This window comes from Mustela nigripes, chromosome 1 (assembly GCF_022355385.1).
Source record: "Mustela nigripes isolate SB6536 chromosome 1, MUSNIG.SB6536, whole genome shotgun sequence".
NCBI classification, from domain to species: Eukaryota; Metazoa; Chordata; class Mammalia; order Carnivora; family Mustelidae; genus Mustela; species Mustela nigripes.
The window spans coordinates 193,003,401-193,023,926 of NC_081557.1; the positions used below are offsets into that span (position 1 = coordinate 193,003,401).

A 20,526-nucleotide genomic window follows, 5' to 3' on the forward strand; every position below is an offset into this window, starting at 1 on the left:
TGGAGCCATGGTCCCCAAAACCCAAGCCAATCAAAATCAAATGAGTCAAAGACCCCACTAAAGGGGTCTTTTTAAGCCAAGTGGCTTGTTCAGGGATCCAAGTACCCAAGATTCAACTTCCTCAGAAGTGTTAATCCAGGTTCAGCAGGTAGTGGTGGCCACAGCACAGATACCTCCTTACTCAGCTGAAAGAAAATCGAGGACTTTCTTGTTATCAAGAATGACCGTGTTCAGAAAGTCTAAGTCTGAGTTGTTGTGTAGCTATTGTCTTAGCAACAGATTCTGCACTACCTTCAAAAGTTAAGGAGAGGGTTCTGATCATATTCTTATTTACATTTATTCCTAATCAGGGAAGTATGGCCCTGCCAAAGGAAGCAAATTCTGAGTCAAATTCTGAGATGAATACATTTGCCCCTTCAGGGATCGGTTAGGATTTCAGCACATTCAGAGAGTAAATCTCATAGCCTAAAATAAAGAATCATTCTGAATACCTTGCAAAGACGTGTGCTGCTGGAGAGATCTCTTAGTGATTGGGAGCAGATCCAATCTAGATACTCGTGGGAATGTGAGAGTGTGATTGTACAAAGGTCTACATAGCTATATGAGTTGAATTGCGTAAGTACAGTTATAATTGGAGAAAGGAAAAAACAAGGCACTAGATGTTCTGTCATAAAAGTTGAACTTGGTAAAAGACTTCTAAGAGGGACTGTCTGAAGCTCACCATCATTAGCGTGGTCTGGAAAGTATGGATGAGGGTGTTAGATTTCCAGGCCAATGCTAGAGTAAAGGAAAGACGCAGGAAAAAAAAAAAAAAAAAAAAAAGAAAGAAAGAAAAGAAAAAAAAAAGCTTTCATGTTTAGTTAAAGGAGGAAGTTTTAATCTGGTGTGTTGGGTGGAAGTAGTCTACCCTAATGTCAGCTACTTGTATTCTTTGTCAGTTTGATTAAGGGGTCTTCAGTGTCTGTACAGGACCAGATGTTAGGTAAAGCCTTCTTTAGCTGCGAGATGTGTATGTACCGTAGACTCGGTGCCTTCCAGTTTTGCAGCAGTGTTGGTGGTTCAGCGTGCTTGGTAACATCCCTTCCAGTGAAGTTCAAGAGGAGTCTTCTGATGATGATGTTTCCAGAATATCTAGTCACCAGGCTTCAGACAATGGCCACGAACAGGATCCTTTGAATTAGGATCTGGGAGGGGTTCTTTAACCAGTTGATACTCTTTAGCATAAGGCATTAAATACTTACAGTAGCTCACCATACTAGCAAGACAATGAGGGAACAGCAGAAAGTTGTATACCAATAGACATTAGTGTACCAGTGACTATCTCACATAAAGTTAGTTTATGTTTCCTAAAGGGGGTCTGAGAACAGTCAGCAAGGCCAGAGGCAATACTGTAGGTGAAGGGAGTCCAGTAGTTTCAACAAGCATAACGATTTTGTGTTTGACAATACCATTAGTTTTCCCGACCTTGCCTGATGATTGAGGATGATAGGACTAGTAATCATTCCAAGAAGTCTGCAAGGTTTTCATTAAGGCTCAGATGATTCATCCAGTGAAGTGGGTGCCTCTATCACTGGAGACTGCAGAAAGTAATCCCCAAGTGGAATCACATTCTCTAATAATTTCTTTTTTACTCTGAGAGCATCAGCTTTGTAGCAGGGGAAAGTTTCAACCACCCAGAAAACATGCAGAAAATGACAAGTACATATCAATAACCTACAGTAAGTGGCAACTGAATGAATTCCAGTTAAGGTGCTTGAAAAGACCAGAGGGAGTAAGTCTGAGGCCTCATGGGACAAAAGTAGTTTCTCTAGGATTATAGATTTGACAGGTTAGATGTTGGTAGTAAACTATTTGCACAATTTTATGGAAGTTGCTACATCAATGTCTATTCATAATTTCAGTAATGTTAAAGGCACCGTGTTGGATAAAGGAATGAAAACCTAAAAATTGGGGTTTACTAGAGGGCCAGGAAAAGCCAACCTCTTGGGTTTCCCATTGCCCCAACTGTTTATTTAATTTACAGCCATTGTTTGCCCATCTTATTTTTTTTGATTCAGGATCAGACAATTGCTATGTTACAAGCGTCTCAAGATGACAAAAGTCTAGCAATGAGGGGTTATTTTTTGCTGAAGCAGAAGGAGTTCACCACCTGAGTTGTGACTTTTACAGATTCCATTGTTACTGTCTCTGCATGAAAGTTAGCTATATTTCCCTGACATTCAATTTCAGTCTTTTTCGCGTGGACCTCAATTTTGATGACAGCAATTTCAGAAGGTAAAAGAATAGCAGTAAGAAGTTCATTTACTCATGGTCCTTTTTTGATTAGGGTCTCAGAGGACATAAGAAAATCCCTTGGTTTCCATAACATCCCCAAATCATGGATTGCCCCAAAGGCATACTGGCTGTCAGTATAAATATTAACAGTTTATCCTTCCGATAATGGGCATGTTCTGGTAAGGGCCTGGAGCTCTCCTTGTTGGGTTGGGAGAGCTCTGCTTGTTGTGGGAGATTCCCCTTTCAAGTAGTCTCTGATGGATAGTAAGACAGTATGATCTTTAAACAAACAAGATTAAATCAAGATAATAAAGGAGTGCCATGTAAACCTTCAGTATTCAATATCTGTTGCAGTGAATGGATCCCCCCCCAACCAATGGTTGTAATTGTAGTTGAATTGAAGTTGTCATTTCTTAGGTTGGCAGACCCTGTTCCCTAGATCTGTTCAATTTTTTGTTCAAAATTGTCTTATTTTCTTTTTTTTTAATTAATCAAAGCTTTGTTTCCTCATAATGAAAACTAGGTTTTTAAATTTACCACCAAACTAAAGCAGTTCATATTAATCTGTGACTAAATTAGTGTTTCTAAAGGGGTGCTTAAATTTTAAAATATATGTAATTAATTATTAATTAATTCATGTAAAAATTTTATTGAGAATATTGTATAGATGAAGACAGTTTTTAGTTTGCTTTATCTTACATATTTACTTTTCTTTGAGAGAGTAGTTGCTAATCATTGGATCATTGCTCACCTAGTCTGCCTGGAATAAGAAACATTTAATGAATGTTACAATTATCTAATTTGGAACACCATCTCCATCTGCTTGCTCCTTTATCATGATGAGTGACTCTTCTCTTAATCAATGAAAAGAGGGATGAAAACAAGTATTGGTGTAGTAAACTACATAAGACTGAAACTGAATTTTATTCTAGAAGTGTGAGAGTTTTTAATATTCTTGTTGTGTTTCCTAATCAATAATGGAATGAATGGCCAACTTCAAGATTTTCTAGCAATATACTTTTTTTCAAAATTGATATTTGTGTGTGTGTGTGTGTGTCTGTGTGTCTGTATGTATGTGTCTGTGATGGGGAGAGATATTAACCAATACTAAGAGGCTCATGGAAGAATGCATGGATAAAATCATATTATAGGCAAACATATATTCTATACATTCTATTAATTAATCTTTATACTATCAGAATGTCTGGTTGGAAGGTAATGATATATTTGATCTTCAAGAAGCTGGCATGACCTTTTCCACATGTGGGAAATCAATGATCCAATTTCTTCTGGCATTTTGTGGTCACATCCTTATTTTATACTGGCTACATGGACTACAAAGAGACAACACAATGGTATAATAAAATGTATTAAGTAAAGTTGAATTAGAGAGAGAAAGTGAGAAATAAGAGAGAAAGAGAGGGAGTGAGGATACAACCATTGCCTTACTTCATTCTCCAGTAAGCTTTAAGAGATTGAGAAACAGTTACGATTTTTAAAGTTTATGTAGTCATATACATATGTAAGTTAAAACAAGGAGAAAGCTACTGAAAATAAATGATGGTTGGGTAATTCTAATTAAAATATGATAAAGACTGAGGTAAAGTGAGATACCTTAGAAAGGAGTAAAACAGGAGAGCCTGGGTGACTCAGTTCCTTAAGCATCTGCCTTTGGCTCAGGTCATGATCCTCGGGTACTGAGATTCAGCCCAGTGTCAGGCTCCCTCCACAGTGGGGAGCCTGCTTCTCCCTCTACCACTGCCCCACAGCTCATGGTCTCTCTCTCACTCTGCTGTCTCTTTCTTTCTCAAATAAATAAATACAATCTTAAAGAAAAAAAAAAAGGAGTAAAACAGAGAAAGGATATATAAATTTTATTTTAAAATATACAGATACCAAACTATCTCATTGGGATGTTTCTGTAGAGGTGTGTTTTGTGTTCATTGTTTCTCTGACAAGGATGTATGGATTTATATGACAGTGTTTGCAAATATTTTAAGTTTAAAGGTATCTCAATAATCTTGAGAAAGTCCACTTGCAATTATAGGGACCAGAACAGGGGAGAAAGTGGAAATGCCATTAAGAGTTCTTGCAGAATCATGTTAGATGACATAAAGTTAGATGACAAGTTTTCAGCACTGTGATTATTAGTCAAGAGTATTGCTGCTGAGGTGGTAAGTATGTTTTCAATTACAAGTCAGGTAAGTGGAGTGATCAAGGATATTAGGTATTTTTAAAATTTAGATATGTAGCACAGTTTTAGTTTCGATATAATACTTCCTTTAACACTCTAGAAGAATCTATTCCAGTATTAGATATAATAATAATTAAGAGATGAAACTAAATGCTGCAAATAATGACACTTTATGATTTAGATCATGTTATGAGATAACTCATAACAATAAAAACAGAAAAAAAAAGAGAAATTGGGATAATGAGAAACCTATTGTTGTAAATCTAGCTAGTAAGCAAATGAGCACAAGTAACTTACAGACTGGACTAGTAAAAATGGAGGTGGAAGGACAGAATTGAGAGACAATTGAGAAAGCAAACAGATGGTACTTTCTCCCTGGGTAGGTGGTCAGATGACTGATGAGGGAGAGGGAGAAGTAATTATGACTGGGAGTTTTGGTTTGTCTGAGTGGATCATGCTGCCTTCAAGGAAGACAACATAAAAGAAAGAAAAGGGTAATTTTATTTGTAGGAGAGGTTGTTAATTTTCTATCATTCAATTTCTGCTATGCTTGCTGTCCAACTGGAACCCAAACTACATTATATTTAAACATATCAGAATATTTTAGATTTTTTACTCTTATAATCAAATGACAGTCTCTGCTATATTTTACTTTGTTTTCTCTGTGGTAACATTATTATTATGACCATTTAAATTAAAACTCTTAAGTTGAATTTTTTTATGATTATTTGGAAATAATTCTACAAATACATAATATGTAAATTAGAAATATTTTGAAATGTTTTCTTTTTTCTTCTGTGCAACTTTGGCTAGTGTTTATGCCAAAAGTGATCTTGACTAATTTAAAAAGGAGGCAGATTAAGTCAAAACCTCTGTCTCTTTTTGTGACATACCTGACACTACATAATGAAGAGGAAGACATATAAATAAAAATAAACAAGACATGATAATTGTAAAGTAGTTATTTATCTTTTATCTGTTTATCTTTTTTTATCTACTTATCTTCTATTATCTGTTTGACCTGTATTCATCAACTCCTATTTAAACTCTATTAGCAATTAATTTTCTTTTCTCTTTTCTTTTTAAGTGGACCCCATGGAATAATAAACTTTTAGTGCAGAGCAGGTCCTTGAAAATATTCTTGTCCTTAACTTACCTATGAAGCAAATGAGATAAATATAGACCAACTGATGGAAGAACATAACCATAAATGTAAGGTCCAAACTCTTTCTCTTGACTGAATTCTTAACCTATGCCAGGCTACATCTCTAGTCTCTGTGTCTTATTTTAACTTGAAATTCTAGGAGTAACTATATTTGAAAATATAAAAATAAGCTATAGCATCTAGAACTTCACTTTATATTTTTGAATTTCAATGCTCTCCCTACACCACATGCTCATTTCTAAGGATGATTCCCATGTAGAAGGCACCATGAAATGTGGCCTAAGAAACTAAAGACAGTTCTGACTGTCCTTTTTGATTTATATTTAGAATAAACTGTTTTAATATATGCATTTTTATTCCTCTTAACCGCCATGTTATGTTGGCAGTGAATAAGCAAAACTAGAGTCAAATAGAAGTACCTCTCCCAGAGAAATGTTATTAACAACTGCTGCTTCATTGAGAATAGGTATGAATAAACTGACTTTACAAAATCATCATAATCCCAGCTAATAAATTCACCCAACCTAGCTCAACTTACTTCAACTAATTTAGTCAAAATAAGTAGTCAAGTAAAGGGTGATTTTAATTGTCAGCTATCCATCCCATTGGCGAGGGAGAGATTTCTACCTTAGGGTTTTGGAGATAGGGAACATGCAACATCTGATGCTAGAGAGACAGACAAAATTGACAACAATTTATGAATCACATATACTCACAGACCGGGGAGGACACCACACAAAATAAAGGGCCACACTATGGGGGGTGGGGTGGGGAGGCTATAAGAAGCAGGCTTTTTTGGTATCAAAAGGGAGGGGTTCTGCTTCCGCCTCTCTCTCTGCCTGCCTGCCTACTTGTGATCTCTCTCTGTCAAATAAATAAATAAAATCCTTTAAAAAAAGGGAGGGGTTCTCCGTGGTTTCTGCTGGAGGATGTGACCAGGGAGAATTCAATGGAGCTAAAGGAGAAATGAAACCACACTACTGTAATCAGCTGTAATCAGCTTCCCCCTGATAGGCAGAGCTGTTTGGCCAGGGGATTGTTTCTTCCTGAGAATGAGGAAGGTGAGGTTAGACCATTCAGGGTACTCCTAGATAGGCCTGATGGCAAGGTAGAACATAATATTGGGCTTTAATTTTAGTCCTTACACTTTAATTGACTCCTTGCTATCTTGATACCAATTTTTACCTTGGTGATGAACTGAGATTTTTAGGTAGTAGAAGTATCTCTCCAGGACATGAAGTAGGCACTTGACCAGGAAGAAGACAGTGTGAGGAGAAAAATAAATATTTTGAGTTGCTTCCTAGGCATTTCAGAGTATGATAACCCTGTTCTTGCAGAGAGTCTGGATGTTTAGATAAGGACCTGAGCTTAGCATTCCCACCAGAAGTTCCCACTTTGCTCTTCCTGGGACACCTTTTAAACTAACCACTTAGAATTAAGCCAGTGAAAAGTCAGTGATGTCCACTGCAACCCCTTTTTAGGTACTTGCTACCCTGTTCTCAATCGCCTGCTTACTCATGGCCTGGGACAGGGATCTGCCTTTCCCTGGCTCTTTGACCACAGTCCTGAGATTTGTAAGTAAAAATCTCGTGACTTTACTTCCTTTGTGTGAGTGTACTAAAATTGTTTTTGATCAGAATGACTGTGGTTTCACTTTCACAAAGTGGGAGCTTAGATACTGAAGGAGATATCTGCCAAATTTGTGAGGATGGCTTATGCCTCTTCATTCAGCAGATCATAAACTGTATATTTTCAATTGAATGCATCAGCCATGGGTCTCCCCAACACAGAGGCCCACATAGTGAGGTGAACTTCAAAAATATGAACTTTAGAGGTTTTTCCCTTTATGGCCAATAAAGGAAATTGAGGAACATGTGTGGCATTAGTACAAGGAGTGCATGTCCCTAGGGAATGTGGATTTAAACCAATTCATGCCTGTGGCAATAACAGAGTGTTATTTGCTTTCTTTGGAATTCTTTGAAGGAGGCATTAAACCTCTCAACTAAACTGTCAGCCTGAGGCCTATAGGGGACACGGAAGTTGTATTGAATGTCTTCTTCCAGAGCCTAACAGTGTCTGTTTTGAGAAGTGAAATGAATGCCTTAGTCATTATCAATAATCTCTGAAATTCCAAAGGGGAGAATAAGAATGTTCTGGTGAGGCCAAATTGTGGCCTTAGTATACATAGTGACATCTGTTTCCTTGATTTATATTTTAGGTCTCTGTGAAACAAGAGATTGCTAGAGTTCTTTACCTCTAAGGGAGCAATTCTTATAAAATATACCAAGAGTTTAGAAAAATGTACATATGGAGCCATTTTCTGGCCAGGGTATCTGGTGCTAAGATGACTGCCTCATATATAGTCAACTGTGCTGACCCTTAGATCCTGCATTATCTGGGACATCCTAGATAAGGAATAAAAAGCAGAACATTCCACCAGGTTCCATCATATGTAATGGTGGCAATATGTTCCATAAAGTGTATAAACTCCATTAATGATTCACTAACTTGCTCCTATGGGGCTTTCCATGTTGCTTAGGGGGCTGGGAGAGGGTTGACCTCCTTTAATACTGTGGTAACTAGCAAGGATCTGAGGAGAGGTGAGGTTAGACCTTCCTGAAGATGGGATGTGTCAGAGGGTCAGATTTGACTCCAGCTTATAGAATGGAGGGCTTGATAACTCTGCAGATCTTGTGAGTGCTGGTTCCTTGACCCAAGGTGTAATGACCAGCATGGTATGGAAGAATAGATGCTCAGGGTCTGTGAGAGACTGTTTGTAGAGGAGCTCAGTATGTGGCCAACAACTACCACTGCTAGTCAGTTTGTTAGTTGAGTGGTCAAGCCCCATGATTAGATGATTAACCCTTTGGCCTGCTGGTAGCCAGCAGCATGAAGACAAGTCCAGGCACATTGGCTAGGGACGTTTCATTGAAACAGCAGTTGTGTCACCTCCTCCATTATTTGGGGAGAACCTGGTACCCCTTGTTCTTTCCCCTTGTTCTTGTTCTTGTTCTTCTTCTTCTTTTTTTTTTTTTTCCCCAATCAGTGCCTGGTGCATAGGTTGTCTGAAATGTATACTTGGGATAGCAGCAAGGGGAACGGCAGCACAGGAAATGGGCAAAGTATCTACACTTGCCCAAACAACTCTTATTAAGTGACTTAGGTGTCATGATTAATTCTCGCTAGGGAGGTGATCTTCTTCCTTTCCACAAACCTCATAATAAGCCACCCCTTGACTCTCCCTGAAGGTGGACAATCACAATAATGTCCAGATGGCTGCCCCAAGTAGTTAGTGATGGTTCTCAAGTTAGATGCACTGACCAGAGAGCTCTAGCTTATCTTTGTAAGTGGAACAGAAGCACCAGCTGATCGGGTAAAGTTTTATATTGTCACTGCCATTACAGGCAGAAGTCCTAGAGGCTCTTGCTAGACATAGACTGACTCACAGTAGAACATATGCTAAGGAATTGTTAATTAACAACATATCTCTTCTTGAGGACAAGAGCATTCTGTGGTGGGAAGGGAGAACAATATCTGCTAAAGACAACACAGTGGCCAATAGGCCAAAGTGCAAGTCCACCAGCAATGACAGTTTGGTCCCAGGCAGCCATACCTATATCATGAAACCATTTAGCTATCCAGGAGCAGTTAATTTAAGCTGACCATGTGTCCTTGGTCATGATTGTATCATCATGTAAAGAGTTGTTTTACTTACCTCTTCATCACCCCTTTGGTGAGGGAGAAATTTGTGTCCTAGAGTTATGGGGTTGGAAAATATGTAGCACCTAATACTGGACAGAAGAAACCAACAGCAATTTACTAGTCACGGCCTTGGAGTGGAAAGTGGCAGGAAGGATGCTGCGCATGGCCATAAGGGGCTACATTCAGTAACAGAGTGAATAGCCAGGGACTGCAGGAGGTATGCTTTGTAGTATCACTGGGGAGGCATTCCTTGGTTCTGGTGAGATAGGATTGGCTTGTTTGAATTGGCTTGTTCTATAAGCGAGCAAGGAACTGACACCCACCTTCAACTGGTTCCCCTGATAAGTAGGGTTGTTTGGTTAAGGGATCTTATCTTTGGGAGCAGAATGGACTGAGAAACTTGGGAGTTAGGTTATTTAAAGTCTTCCTTGTTGTACCAGATGTCAAGGCAACACATACACTGGGCTTAATTTTGTTTATACCATAAGAGTGAGTGGTATGCTGTTGGACAGGACCAAAATCTTGAACAATTTAAGTCTTGGTTAGGCTTGCTTCCAGACAAATTTGTCAGATATTAAGCTTAAGTTCTTTGAGAGGTTTCCTGCATTGCCTTCCAAAATAGAACATTTTCCAAAGTAGAAACTAAACTTTTTATGAGCATAGGTCCCCCAGCTCCTATGGAAACTTATGGGAGGATCTCTTTGTCATCAAGTTCTGAAATTTCATAGTTATCACATGATTTGATGTAGATCTGTTTCCATCTGAATTTCGGATTCTTGAATTATTGCTTTCATCATTTCTTCCCTTACTTCTTTTCATCTTTTCTTTATCCCTTAATATTTAGATATTGAACCTCCTCTACTGACCTACCAATTTTCTTCACTTTTTCTTTCCTACTTTCCACAGTTTTTTTTTTTTTTTTTTTAAGATTTTTATTTATTTATTTATTTGACAGAGAGAGAGAGATGGAGAGAGAAAGCACAATTGGGCAGAGAGGCAGGCGGGGGGTGGGGAGCAGACTCCCTGCTGAGCAGACAGCCAGCTGTGGGGCTGGATCCCAGGACGCTGAGATCATGACCTCAGCCAAAGGCAGAGGCTTAACCCATTGAGCCACCCAGGCGCCCCCACAGTTTTTTAATCTACTTTCTCAGAAATGTTCTTATCTTTATCTTTCAAACTTATACTGAGCTTTTTATTTCATTATATTATTATTAAGACCAAGATATTTTTTTAATGTTTTCTCAATATTCCTCTCTAAAGGTATTTTGAACTCTTTTCATGTATACAATATTTTCTCTTATTCACCTGAAGAGATTAATGATAGCTTATATTACATTTTATTTTCTTGCAATAGTGTCTCTTTCCAGGAATCTACAGTAGAGATTTTTTTTCTTTTTCTTTTTCTTTTTTTTTTTTTTGCCAATGTCTGATGATGCTTAGCTGTGTGTCTGTAATTCAAAATGATACTCTAAAAGGCTGAAGGTAAACTCTGCCCTTGTGTGGAAAACTTGTTGAGTATTTTTGTCTATAGGGTGATCTTGCTGGATCATGTAATTGAGGAAAACCCAAAGTCAGTATGTTTGGTATATTTTTCTTCTTAGACTAGTTAGAGGTATCCAGAGACATATGTTCAGATCTTCTGCCTGGAAGTATAAGCCTTTGTACTTGCATTCTGAAAGTTAATTGGAGAAAGACTTCTGGAGACCCAAGAGCCTAAGTTTTCTGGGTATGATGATCTCACATTAAACCGTACCTGCTGTCTTCCAATGTAGGCACCTCTGTTTTAACCTCCTTAGAGAATAAATTTCCTGTCTCCTAACCAGAGAGGATAATTGATCACCTGCATATGCACAGTCGATGAGAGAAACCTGGAGTCTAATTGCTTCTCAATGACATTTTTTGATCCTTCTCTTTATTTTTATATTCACTCCCACTTCAGAACTAATTTGTTCTATTAATTCCTTAGCCTTGGAATATTCTGTGGGATAAATCAGATTTCTTCCCTCATACTCTTAACTTCCAGCTCAAGATTACATATTTTTAAAACTAGTACTTTGATAGCAACTCACTGATCCACTTCCAAACTTCCAAAATGTTGTTATAACTGTTTGCTCACTTGTTTCTTTGTCTTTTGCTTGTTCTTATAGGCTTTTCTGCAGAAAATGTTCTTTTCATTTATGTGAGGTTTTATGAAAAGCAAAGGTTTGTGAATGAATTCATCTCTTCTCTCTCTTTAAATGGAAGCTTAAAAATAAGCTTTCACATAATGAGCTAAGTCTTACAACACAAAGTCATGAAAAAATCGGCTCTTAGATTATGGAGAGTTTGTGGGATTCTTGCTAGAAGTACATATTTCTTTATTGTTAGAACCATATAAAAGACACATATATGCTTCACATTTGGTTACATTTGGGAATTAATATTTTAAATGTAAGATATACATATTTTCTCTTTATATATCAATAAATGAAATTATAAAAAATAATATGCAATTTCTGTTTCCCAAATGTGACTATTACAATGATTTATTTTTCTTTTGGTTTGTAACAAGTTTAACATTATTTTGAGTTTTAAAATTGATAAACTTTAAACTTGAGCTTTAGATTGATAATGGTAAAACCAAGTAGATGATATGCATTGTTATATTTGATATAGATTAGAATTGTAATTATTTGTTCAATTGTTTTTAAGATTATTCTATTGTTTTTAAGATTATAATTATGTGTGAATATACATTTTGAAACCTGATAGTGCTTTTCTCTTATATTAGTTTATTCACCATATTATTCTATTTTGAATAATGCCTGAAATTAGTGTCCAAAAGTATCAGGCAACTTGCAAGCTTTAGTACTTGAGGTCAATTTAATTACACTGTGCATGACAGAAACTAGGCCATTTGGGTATTGCCTTTGCCACCAGCAATTGACACCTGAGTGTTAATGAGCCGGTAATTAAGAGCTGGCACATACAGACGCATTTTACTGTTTGGGACTAGGATAACCATATGCTACATAACTTCTGTGCTAAGTATTTTGCCTGCTTCAGAATTTACACAATTATGTTTGTGAGGTTTTTTTTTTTTTTTTTTAATCTTTCTTTTGCCATGGTAAAAAACAAAAAAAAAGATTAACAAAGAGTTGCTTTAAAGATTTAAAATAACCGTACTTGTCATTTTCTAGTTATGAAACGTTTGAAAACTACTAAAGGCATATTTGGAGAGCAGATATCTGGAAAAAATAAATTTGTGGAGTGGCATTTACTTTCCCTTTAAAACCACAACTACAGGACTTACATTTTCAAAAGTCTTCTGTAATATAACAAAATACCAAAAGCAACTTAACATGAATGTAATATGTAGGGTAGGCAGCCTCTAGGATGGCCCATAATGATTATCACCTCCAGGTATTGAACTCTTGAGTATCCCCCTTCTCCTGAAAGTAGTTGAGTTATGGAACCCACTTCTATGAAACAGAATTTGGTTCTGGTGTTAGATTATATAAAGGTTATGTTTTCCGTCTTGGGACACTACTTGTACACTTTCTCATTCTCTTCTGAATTGCTTGCAGAGATGTGGAGGCAGCTCTGTGGTGAGACCCATGTGTCACGAGATCGAGGCCCTTCAACAAACACATGAATGAAGTCTGAAGCAGACGCCCTTTCCCAAATTGCATCTTCAGAGGAGACCACACCTTCTGTCCACAGCTTGAGTGCCATCTCAAAGGAGACCTCAGGCAGAGGTTCCCAGTTAAAGTACACTATGGGTTTTGAATCATACAAATTAGGAGAATAGTGTTTTCCAGCAACATCTAACTAATACCATATGGAATTGGCAATCCTATTGTCTGCCATAGCAATATGAATTATTGATTCTTCTGATGTGATGTGTATAATCAAACAATATGTATAATGTACCTGCATCATGTTTTTGCTGTCCTCTCCAATTTTCCTTTCTCACCCTACCTCACAAAAATAGTCCCCAACACTTTCTTGATTAATCTTCTATTGGTTTAAAAAAAATAAAACTGTTCTTAGCAGATGAAAAATGTATTAACTTTTGTGAATTTTAGTTGTGGGAATTACTTCTAATTTTCTTCTTTGAAAGAGTTTGCTTTTCCATCGAACCCTCTGTAGGACATAGAGCCTTTTATATGCAGATTGATATAATTATGCTTTGAAATAGCTTTGAATTCCCTGTAGCTTAAACTGAGAACATGAAAGGCCAAATGTTATATCGAACTGAAGGATATAAAAGTGCACGTACATCAATCCAAAATGAGATATAGAAATGAACAGCTCTTTACACTGTGATGTCAGTTTTTGACAGATTATTGAAGGATCTTTATAACTGCCGAGACTGCTTTGGGTAGCATGAAAACTCTGCCTGGGGATAGTCTTATCGGTTTGTATTTTTTATTCTTTCAATACCAAAAGGTGAGTAGATGTTAAGTGAAACAAGAGAAATAGTCTCTGACAAAAGCTTTAACTCTCTTCCCCAAAGATGACATCTGGCCCCAAATGGTAAAACGTAGTGTGACGCGATGATGGAATCATCCACCCAATCTGTCATGCTAGAGCTGGCAGCCTGGATGAGGAGGTTACATTTTAGGAAGTCGACAGAAAACCCACTTGGCAATCATCACCTCCGGAGAGATCCCAGTGACAGACAAGGGTCTCTTCTGCTCAGGAGGGGAGTTTATTGTGCTGGTGACAGACATGTCAAGAGGATTTAAAGCACCCACATCCTTTCTTGTAACTAACAGGAAGATAAAAGGATAAAAGGAACCCAGTGAATTTTTGTATGTTCAAAACCTTGAAATCAATGCCATGTTTATTTACAAGCAGATTCTAAAACACCTAACTTTTATGTTGAAAGAGTATGTACTGCTCACTCTTAATACCCTAACTGCTTTGCGTTAAGTAAAAGTACATCTTAGAATTGTTCTTTATATCACTCATGAATAGAGCTTTTTTTTTCTGCTTAAAGGGCAGAAATTATAATCCAAACAAAAGAATGAAATATGCATCTCATCTGGGTTTGTTAGTAAAGGGGGATAGGTCTTAAAATTGAAGATGAAAAGTTCCTAAATTCTGGTGTTTCTAGAATGTGCAGATATTAAGTAAGTATAATTGAAATCAGATCAAGGGCAAAGGGTAAAACTTTGAACAAAATATATACTTTGATACTAATACTGATTCAAGCAGAACTGAGTGGATGATGAATTTAATACTTTTGTATTCAATCTAGGCTAGGGAAATGTATTGTGTTTAGTACTTTGCAAAGCTTGCCACTTATTAATCTGCAAAATATATATGAAAGGAGATGATGTACTTAAACAGTAGTTGTGAAAAAACATAATCGTTAATTAGTTCTGATACTATAATCAAAAAAACATATATACCCATATACTAAAATGCTCTTTTCAGGAAAGGATTGACATGAATTTAAAAGAAAATTCAAAGGCTTTAAAAATGTAACTTAATGTATATATTAGATTAGTACCACTCTTAACTTTAATACTATAGAGAATAGACAAACAATATGAAACGGGCAGCATGATGCCTCTGAAATTATTTCAAACTAGATTATCTCCTAGCTCTACTCCTAAAAACCTTATGACCTTGATAGAGTTCTGCAGTTGATTTAGAGACTCAAATCAGTTCTCATATCTCAATTAGGGTCATGAGTCAAGTTTTAGTTGGGAATAATTTAAGAAAAAACAATCTCCATTTTATAGAGAGAATATATTATGACCTGCTGGGGAGGGGGGTGGGGCATGGCATACTCATTCCGTAAATGCATGTGAAATCCCCTGTTCAGTAGAAGTTCTGGGTAGGAATAAAAGTAAACTAAAAAATTCTTACAATACTGTGAAGGACCTACTAAAATGGTTCTAATTATTAGTGATAAGGAAGGAATAGTTATATTTTAAGTTATATTGGCAGGTGTGACTCAAAATATTTTCTTGATAAAGGTGGTAAAAGACCATCTCTACCATGAATTTTTTTTTAAAGATTTTATTTATTTATTTGACAGACAGAGATCACAAGTAGGTAGAGAGAAGCAGGCAGAGAAAAAGAGGGGAAAGCAGGCTCCCTGCTGAGCAGGGATCCTGATGCCAGGCTCAATCCCAGGACCCTGAGATCATGACTTGAGTGGAAGGCAGAGGCTTAACCCACTGAGCACCTGGCACCCCTCTACCATGAATTTTTATACAATTTCAAATTGTGGCACAAAGCAAAGTTAACACAGAGGACTCACATTAAAAGCAAAACTATGATAGTTTTAAAACTATAATAAAAGCTAATATTTATTAAGTATTCCATCTGTGACAAGTACTGTGCTATTCATCACAACATTTATATGAAAAGTGATACTTTCAATCAATTCGCAGTTGATGAAATCATGAGAAGCACGTAAACTTGATTATTTCTTAATTATAAGGTTAGTGAGTATTGAAGCTTCAAAATGACTTCTGACATATGGATCCTACTATCAGCTGCTTTAAATAACATGGCAGAAGAAAAGATAAAATGAAGCAATTAAGCAAATAATGTTTCATTAGAAATGCCCATAATAGGTATATGCTGAATTTTAAAGGTAAACTAAGATATATACATTCCTCTCACATTTAAACCACATGGTCTTGTGGTCTAAAAAAAGCTCATGTTGCAAGTTTTAGAAGTGATAAAAAAGACTAACAGATTTAAATTGTAGGTTGTATGCTTTTCCCTACATCTCACACTATCCTGATTCTATGTGCAAGTGTGTCTGTGTGTGTGTGAATAAAATGAGGTAGGAACTTGATGGTCACAATATCAGACATGAATAAAATAGTACACAATAGAGCACAGTCGAATATGTTGCAGTAAAATGTGATTTAAAGATCTCCTTGCCTAAAGTTTCCCAAAACGTGTTACATGAACCTTCAGTGTCACTTGATCAAAGGTGGGAAAAATGGTAGAAGTTAAGGAATTTTCATTTTCAAATGGATATTGCATGCTACATCCATTTCTGAAAGATTTATAATTCCCCCCACTGTGTTAAAAGTCTCACAGGAATCTTTTAACTTAAAAAGGTCCTGTTTAATGTTTTTTAGCCTAGTATGTGTATATGTATACACACACATGTATATAGGCAGGTATGTTATATGTATGTTTATATACATAATGCATGTACATATATAAAGTTTAATAGACATTTCACCTCATCATCTAAAAGGGTGTCTATCATCCTTCAGATATGCTGTGAAAAACAATGCTTTTTGTTTAAAAACAGATTATTTGTAATTGATTTGTACAAAATCAAGGCTAATAAGGAACACTTCAAGACACTGATAAATTGCATTTATTATTTATTCTTAATTAAAAGGAATGGAGAGAGGGGAATTAATATAAGCATTGGGAAAATATTTTGGAGATATCTATTTTTTAACCTTTCTAACAGGAAGCTTTTCTAACATGATTTACCTAATTAATACTTGATGTGTGCAATTATCAGTAATAATAGATCATGTCTACTTTTTCAAGTTTGAAAAGTTCATCTAGGATAAGTATACATATACTCCCAGTTCAAGAACCAAATGATATGAAAATTAACATAAAACTTAATAAACTTATTTTTCTGAGAAATACTTTCTAGTAAATTGAAAATTTGACAATAACTTCTATAGTTAGTTAAATTTCATCAAATCAGATTGCACATAGTCTAAGCATTGCAATGTAATCTCATTTCATACTATTTTCTATTCCTTTCCTTTTCAATATTAAATAATCACGACTTTCTTCAAGTCTGAAATCCAAGCCTGAGTCACCCGTAGTTTGCAGTGGATGACCTTGCTTCTTAATTCAGAGGGATAGTTTAGTCATCAGAAAGGATGATATAACTTCTAAAAGTCTCCTAATTTCTACTTCACCTGCATCCGTCCTTACATCTTAAAAAGAACATTTTTTTCACTGTTTGTATTTGTCAAGGCTCCTCATAAGCAATAGGATGTCAACCTACATGGGCTTAAGAGGAAAGAATTACTTTCATTCAGGTAACTGAAAGGTCTACAGATGGGTGTATTCAAGGATCCAAATGTGAAGACAAATTTTTAAATTCCAAGGTTAATCTATTCACTGAAGATTTTAATCCCACTGCTTCCCTCTTGCCTCTTGGACATCTTGCTCCATTCAGTTGTCTCGTCCTTTCCTTCTTCCTCTCCACTGTTTGTTCCTCAGTATATAAACATGTTCAAACTACCCTAACTTAAAAGTCACATCCTTACACAACATCTTGATTCATATATGTATAGTCTCACACTTTGTCTCACTAGCCCAACCACTCTGATGTCCCTTCACTTCAAACCCTCATGTTTCTCAGGCCAGTTCCACAAATTCAATACACCTGGATATTAAAGCCTCATTCTGGATCCTGTAGAACTTGTCCCAGTACTGTTGACTTTCCCTTGCCACAGAAGGGGTTAAGGTACTCTCCAAAGCTAGAGCCTATACTTCATTCAATTCAATTCTCAGAGAATCCTTGCTTTCCAGCTCTTCTGTTCACTCTTTAAGGTCTCACTTCTAGCTCAAATGAGCCAAGGCCTCCTCTTACTAAGGTAATAGCAGGCATATGTTGCTTTATTGCCCCTCATGTAAGTGCACCTTTTACAAATTGAAGATTTGTGGCAAGGAACTCCATTGTGCAAGTCTTCTGGTATCGTTTTTCCTACAGCATTTGCTCACTTAATGTCTCTGTGTCACATTTTGGTAATTCTCACAGTATTTCAAACGTTAATAATTATTATTGCATTTGTTAGGGTGATCTGTGATCAGTGATTTTTGATCCTACTATTGTAATTGTTTTGAGGCACCATGAACTATGCCCACATAAGACAGCAAACTTAATTGATAAAGGTGTGTTCTGCTTGCCCCACTGTTGGGTGATTCACACCTCTCTTCCTCTCTTCAGGCCTCCTATTATCTCCTAATATTTCACTGATATTAAAATAATCGTGTGAAAGGAAGAGTCACATGGCTCTGACTTTATTTATTTATTATTTATTTATTTAATGGCTCTTACTTTAAATCAAAGCTAAAAATGATGAAGCTTAGTGAGAAGGTATATTTAAAGATGAGACAGGCTGAAAGCTAAGCTTGCTGTAACAATTACCTAGGCTGTGAATGCAAAGGAAAGTCTCCTGAAGGAAATTAAAGTAAAGGCATGAATGATAAGATAACAAAACAGCCTTACTGCTAATTGCGGAGAAAGCTCCACTGATCTTGATAGAAGATGTAACCAGCCACAGACGTTCTCTGAAGCCAAAGCCTAATCCAGAGCAAGGCCCTAAATCTCTTCAATTCTATGAAGACTCAGAGAGGTGAGGAAGCTGCAGAACAGTTTGAAGCCAGCAGAGGTTGGTTTATAATGTTAAGGAAAGAAGCGTTTCCATCGCATAAAAGTGCAAGGTAAAGCAGTCAGTGCTGATAGAGCAAGTTATCCAGGAGATCTAGCCAAGACAATTAATTAATAAAGTAGATCTAGGTAAGACTACATTAAACAACAGATTTTCAAAGTAGATTCTCAAAGCAACATCCTTCTATTGGAAGAAGATGCCACTTTGGGCTTTTGCAGTTAGAAAGGAGAAGTGAGTACCTGGTTTCAAAGCTTTAAAAGACAGCCTGACTTTGGTTAGGGGCTAATGCAGTTGGTGACTTTAAATTAAAACCAATGCTCATTTATCATTCTGAAAATCCGAGGGACCTTAATAATTATCTAAATCTACTCTGCCTGTGCTCTGTCAATGGAACAACAAAGTCTGGATGACAACACATCTGTTTATAAGATGATTTACTGAATATTTTCAGTTCACTGTTGAGATTTACTGCTCAGGGGAAAAAAAAAGAAAGAAAATAAACAAGAAGATTCCTTTCAAAATAGGACTTCTCATAGACAATACATATGGTCAACCAAAAACTATGATGGAGATGGACTGTAAGATTCATGTAACATACATTCTGCAGCTCATGGACCGAGAAGTAATTTCTACTTTCAAGTATTATGATTTAAGAAATACATTTCATAAGGGTATAACTGCCATAGATAGTGATTCCTTTGATGGATCTGGATAAAGTAAATTGACAAAACTTCTGAAAAGGATTCTAGATGCCAGAAAGAATATCTGTAATTTATGGGGAGAGGCTAAAATATCAATATTAATATGACTTTGGAAAAAGTTGATTCCAACCCTCATGAATAACTTCAAGGGGTTCAAGACTTCAGTGGGAGAAATCACTACAGATGTGGCAGGAATAGCAGGAGAACTAGAATTAGAAGTGGAGCCTGAAGATGTGACTGAATTGCTGCAATTTCATGATAACACTTTAAGAGATGAGGAGTTGCTTTTTATGGATGAGCACAGAGAATGGTCTCTTGAGATGGAAACTACTCCTGGTGAAGATGCTGTGAAGGTTGTCGAAATGACAACAAAGGATTTAGAATACTACATCAACTTAGCTGATAAAGCAACAACAGGCTTTGAGAGAACTGACTTCAATTTTGAAAGAAGTCCTTCTGTGGGTAAAATGCTTTCAAGTTGAAATCATTCATGAAAGGAAATTTTAATAGATGTAGCAAACTTCACTGTTGTCTTATTTTAAGAAATCGTCACAGCCACCCCAACCTTCAATAGCCACCATCCCGATCAGTCAACAGCCATCAGCATCAAAGCAAGACCCTCCAGTAGCAAAAAGATTATGACTTGTTCAGAGCTCAGATGATAGTATTTTTAGTGATAAAGCATTTTTTAAACTGGGTGCCTGGGTTGCTCAATTAAGCAACTGTCTTTGGCTCAGGTCATGACCAGAGTTCCAGGATTGAGTCCCACATTGGGTTCCCTGCTCAGCAGGGAGTCTGCTTCTTCCTCTGACCTTTCCCCCTCTCATTTTTTCTCTCTCTCACTCTCTATCTCTCAAGTAAATAAATAAAATCTTAAAAAAAAAAAACCCTTTATTTAAAAAAAGTATCTTTAAATTAACGTATGAACATTTTTTAGATATAATGCTACTGTGCACTTAGTAGACTCTAGGGTAAACACTGGGCAACCAAAAAAATTAGTTGACTTGATTTATTTAAATATTGCCTTTATTGCTGTGGTCTGGAACAGAATCCACAATACCTGTACAATATCTCTGAGATATGCCTGTGTTTGCA

The 20,526-nt window shown here is 36.5% G+C and overlaps 1 protein-coding gene across 1 annotated transcript in view; it reads left to right on the forward strand.

The window, feature by feature from the left end:
• The window catches only part of PCDH10 (protocadherin 10), a 60,952-nt gene extending 47,586 nt beyond the window's left edge, over window positions 1-13,366 (forward strand). Inside the window, exon 5 of the mRNA XM_059378401.1 lies at window positions 12,902-13,366. Within this exon, the coding sequence (XP_059234384.1) occupies window positions 12,902-12,969 (68 nt within the window). The 3' untranslated portion in view covers window positions 12,970-13,366. The remainder of the gene's footprint in view (window positions 1-12,901) is intronic.
• The last annotated feature ends 7,160 nt before the right edge of the window (window positions 13,367-20,526 follow it).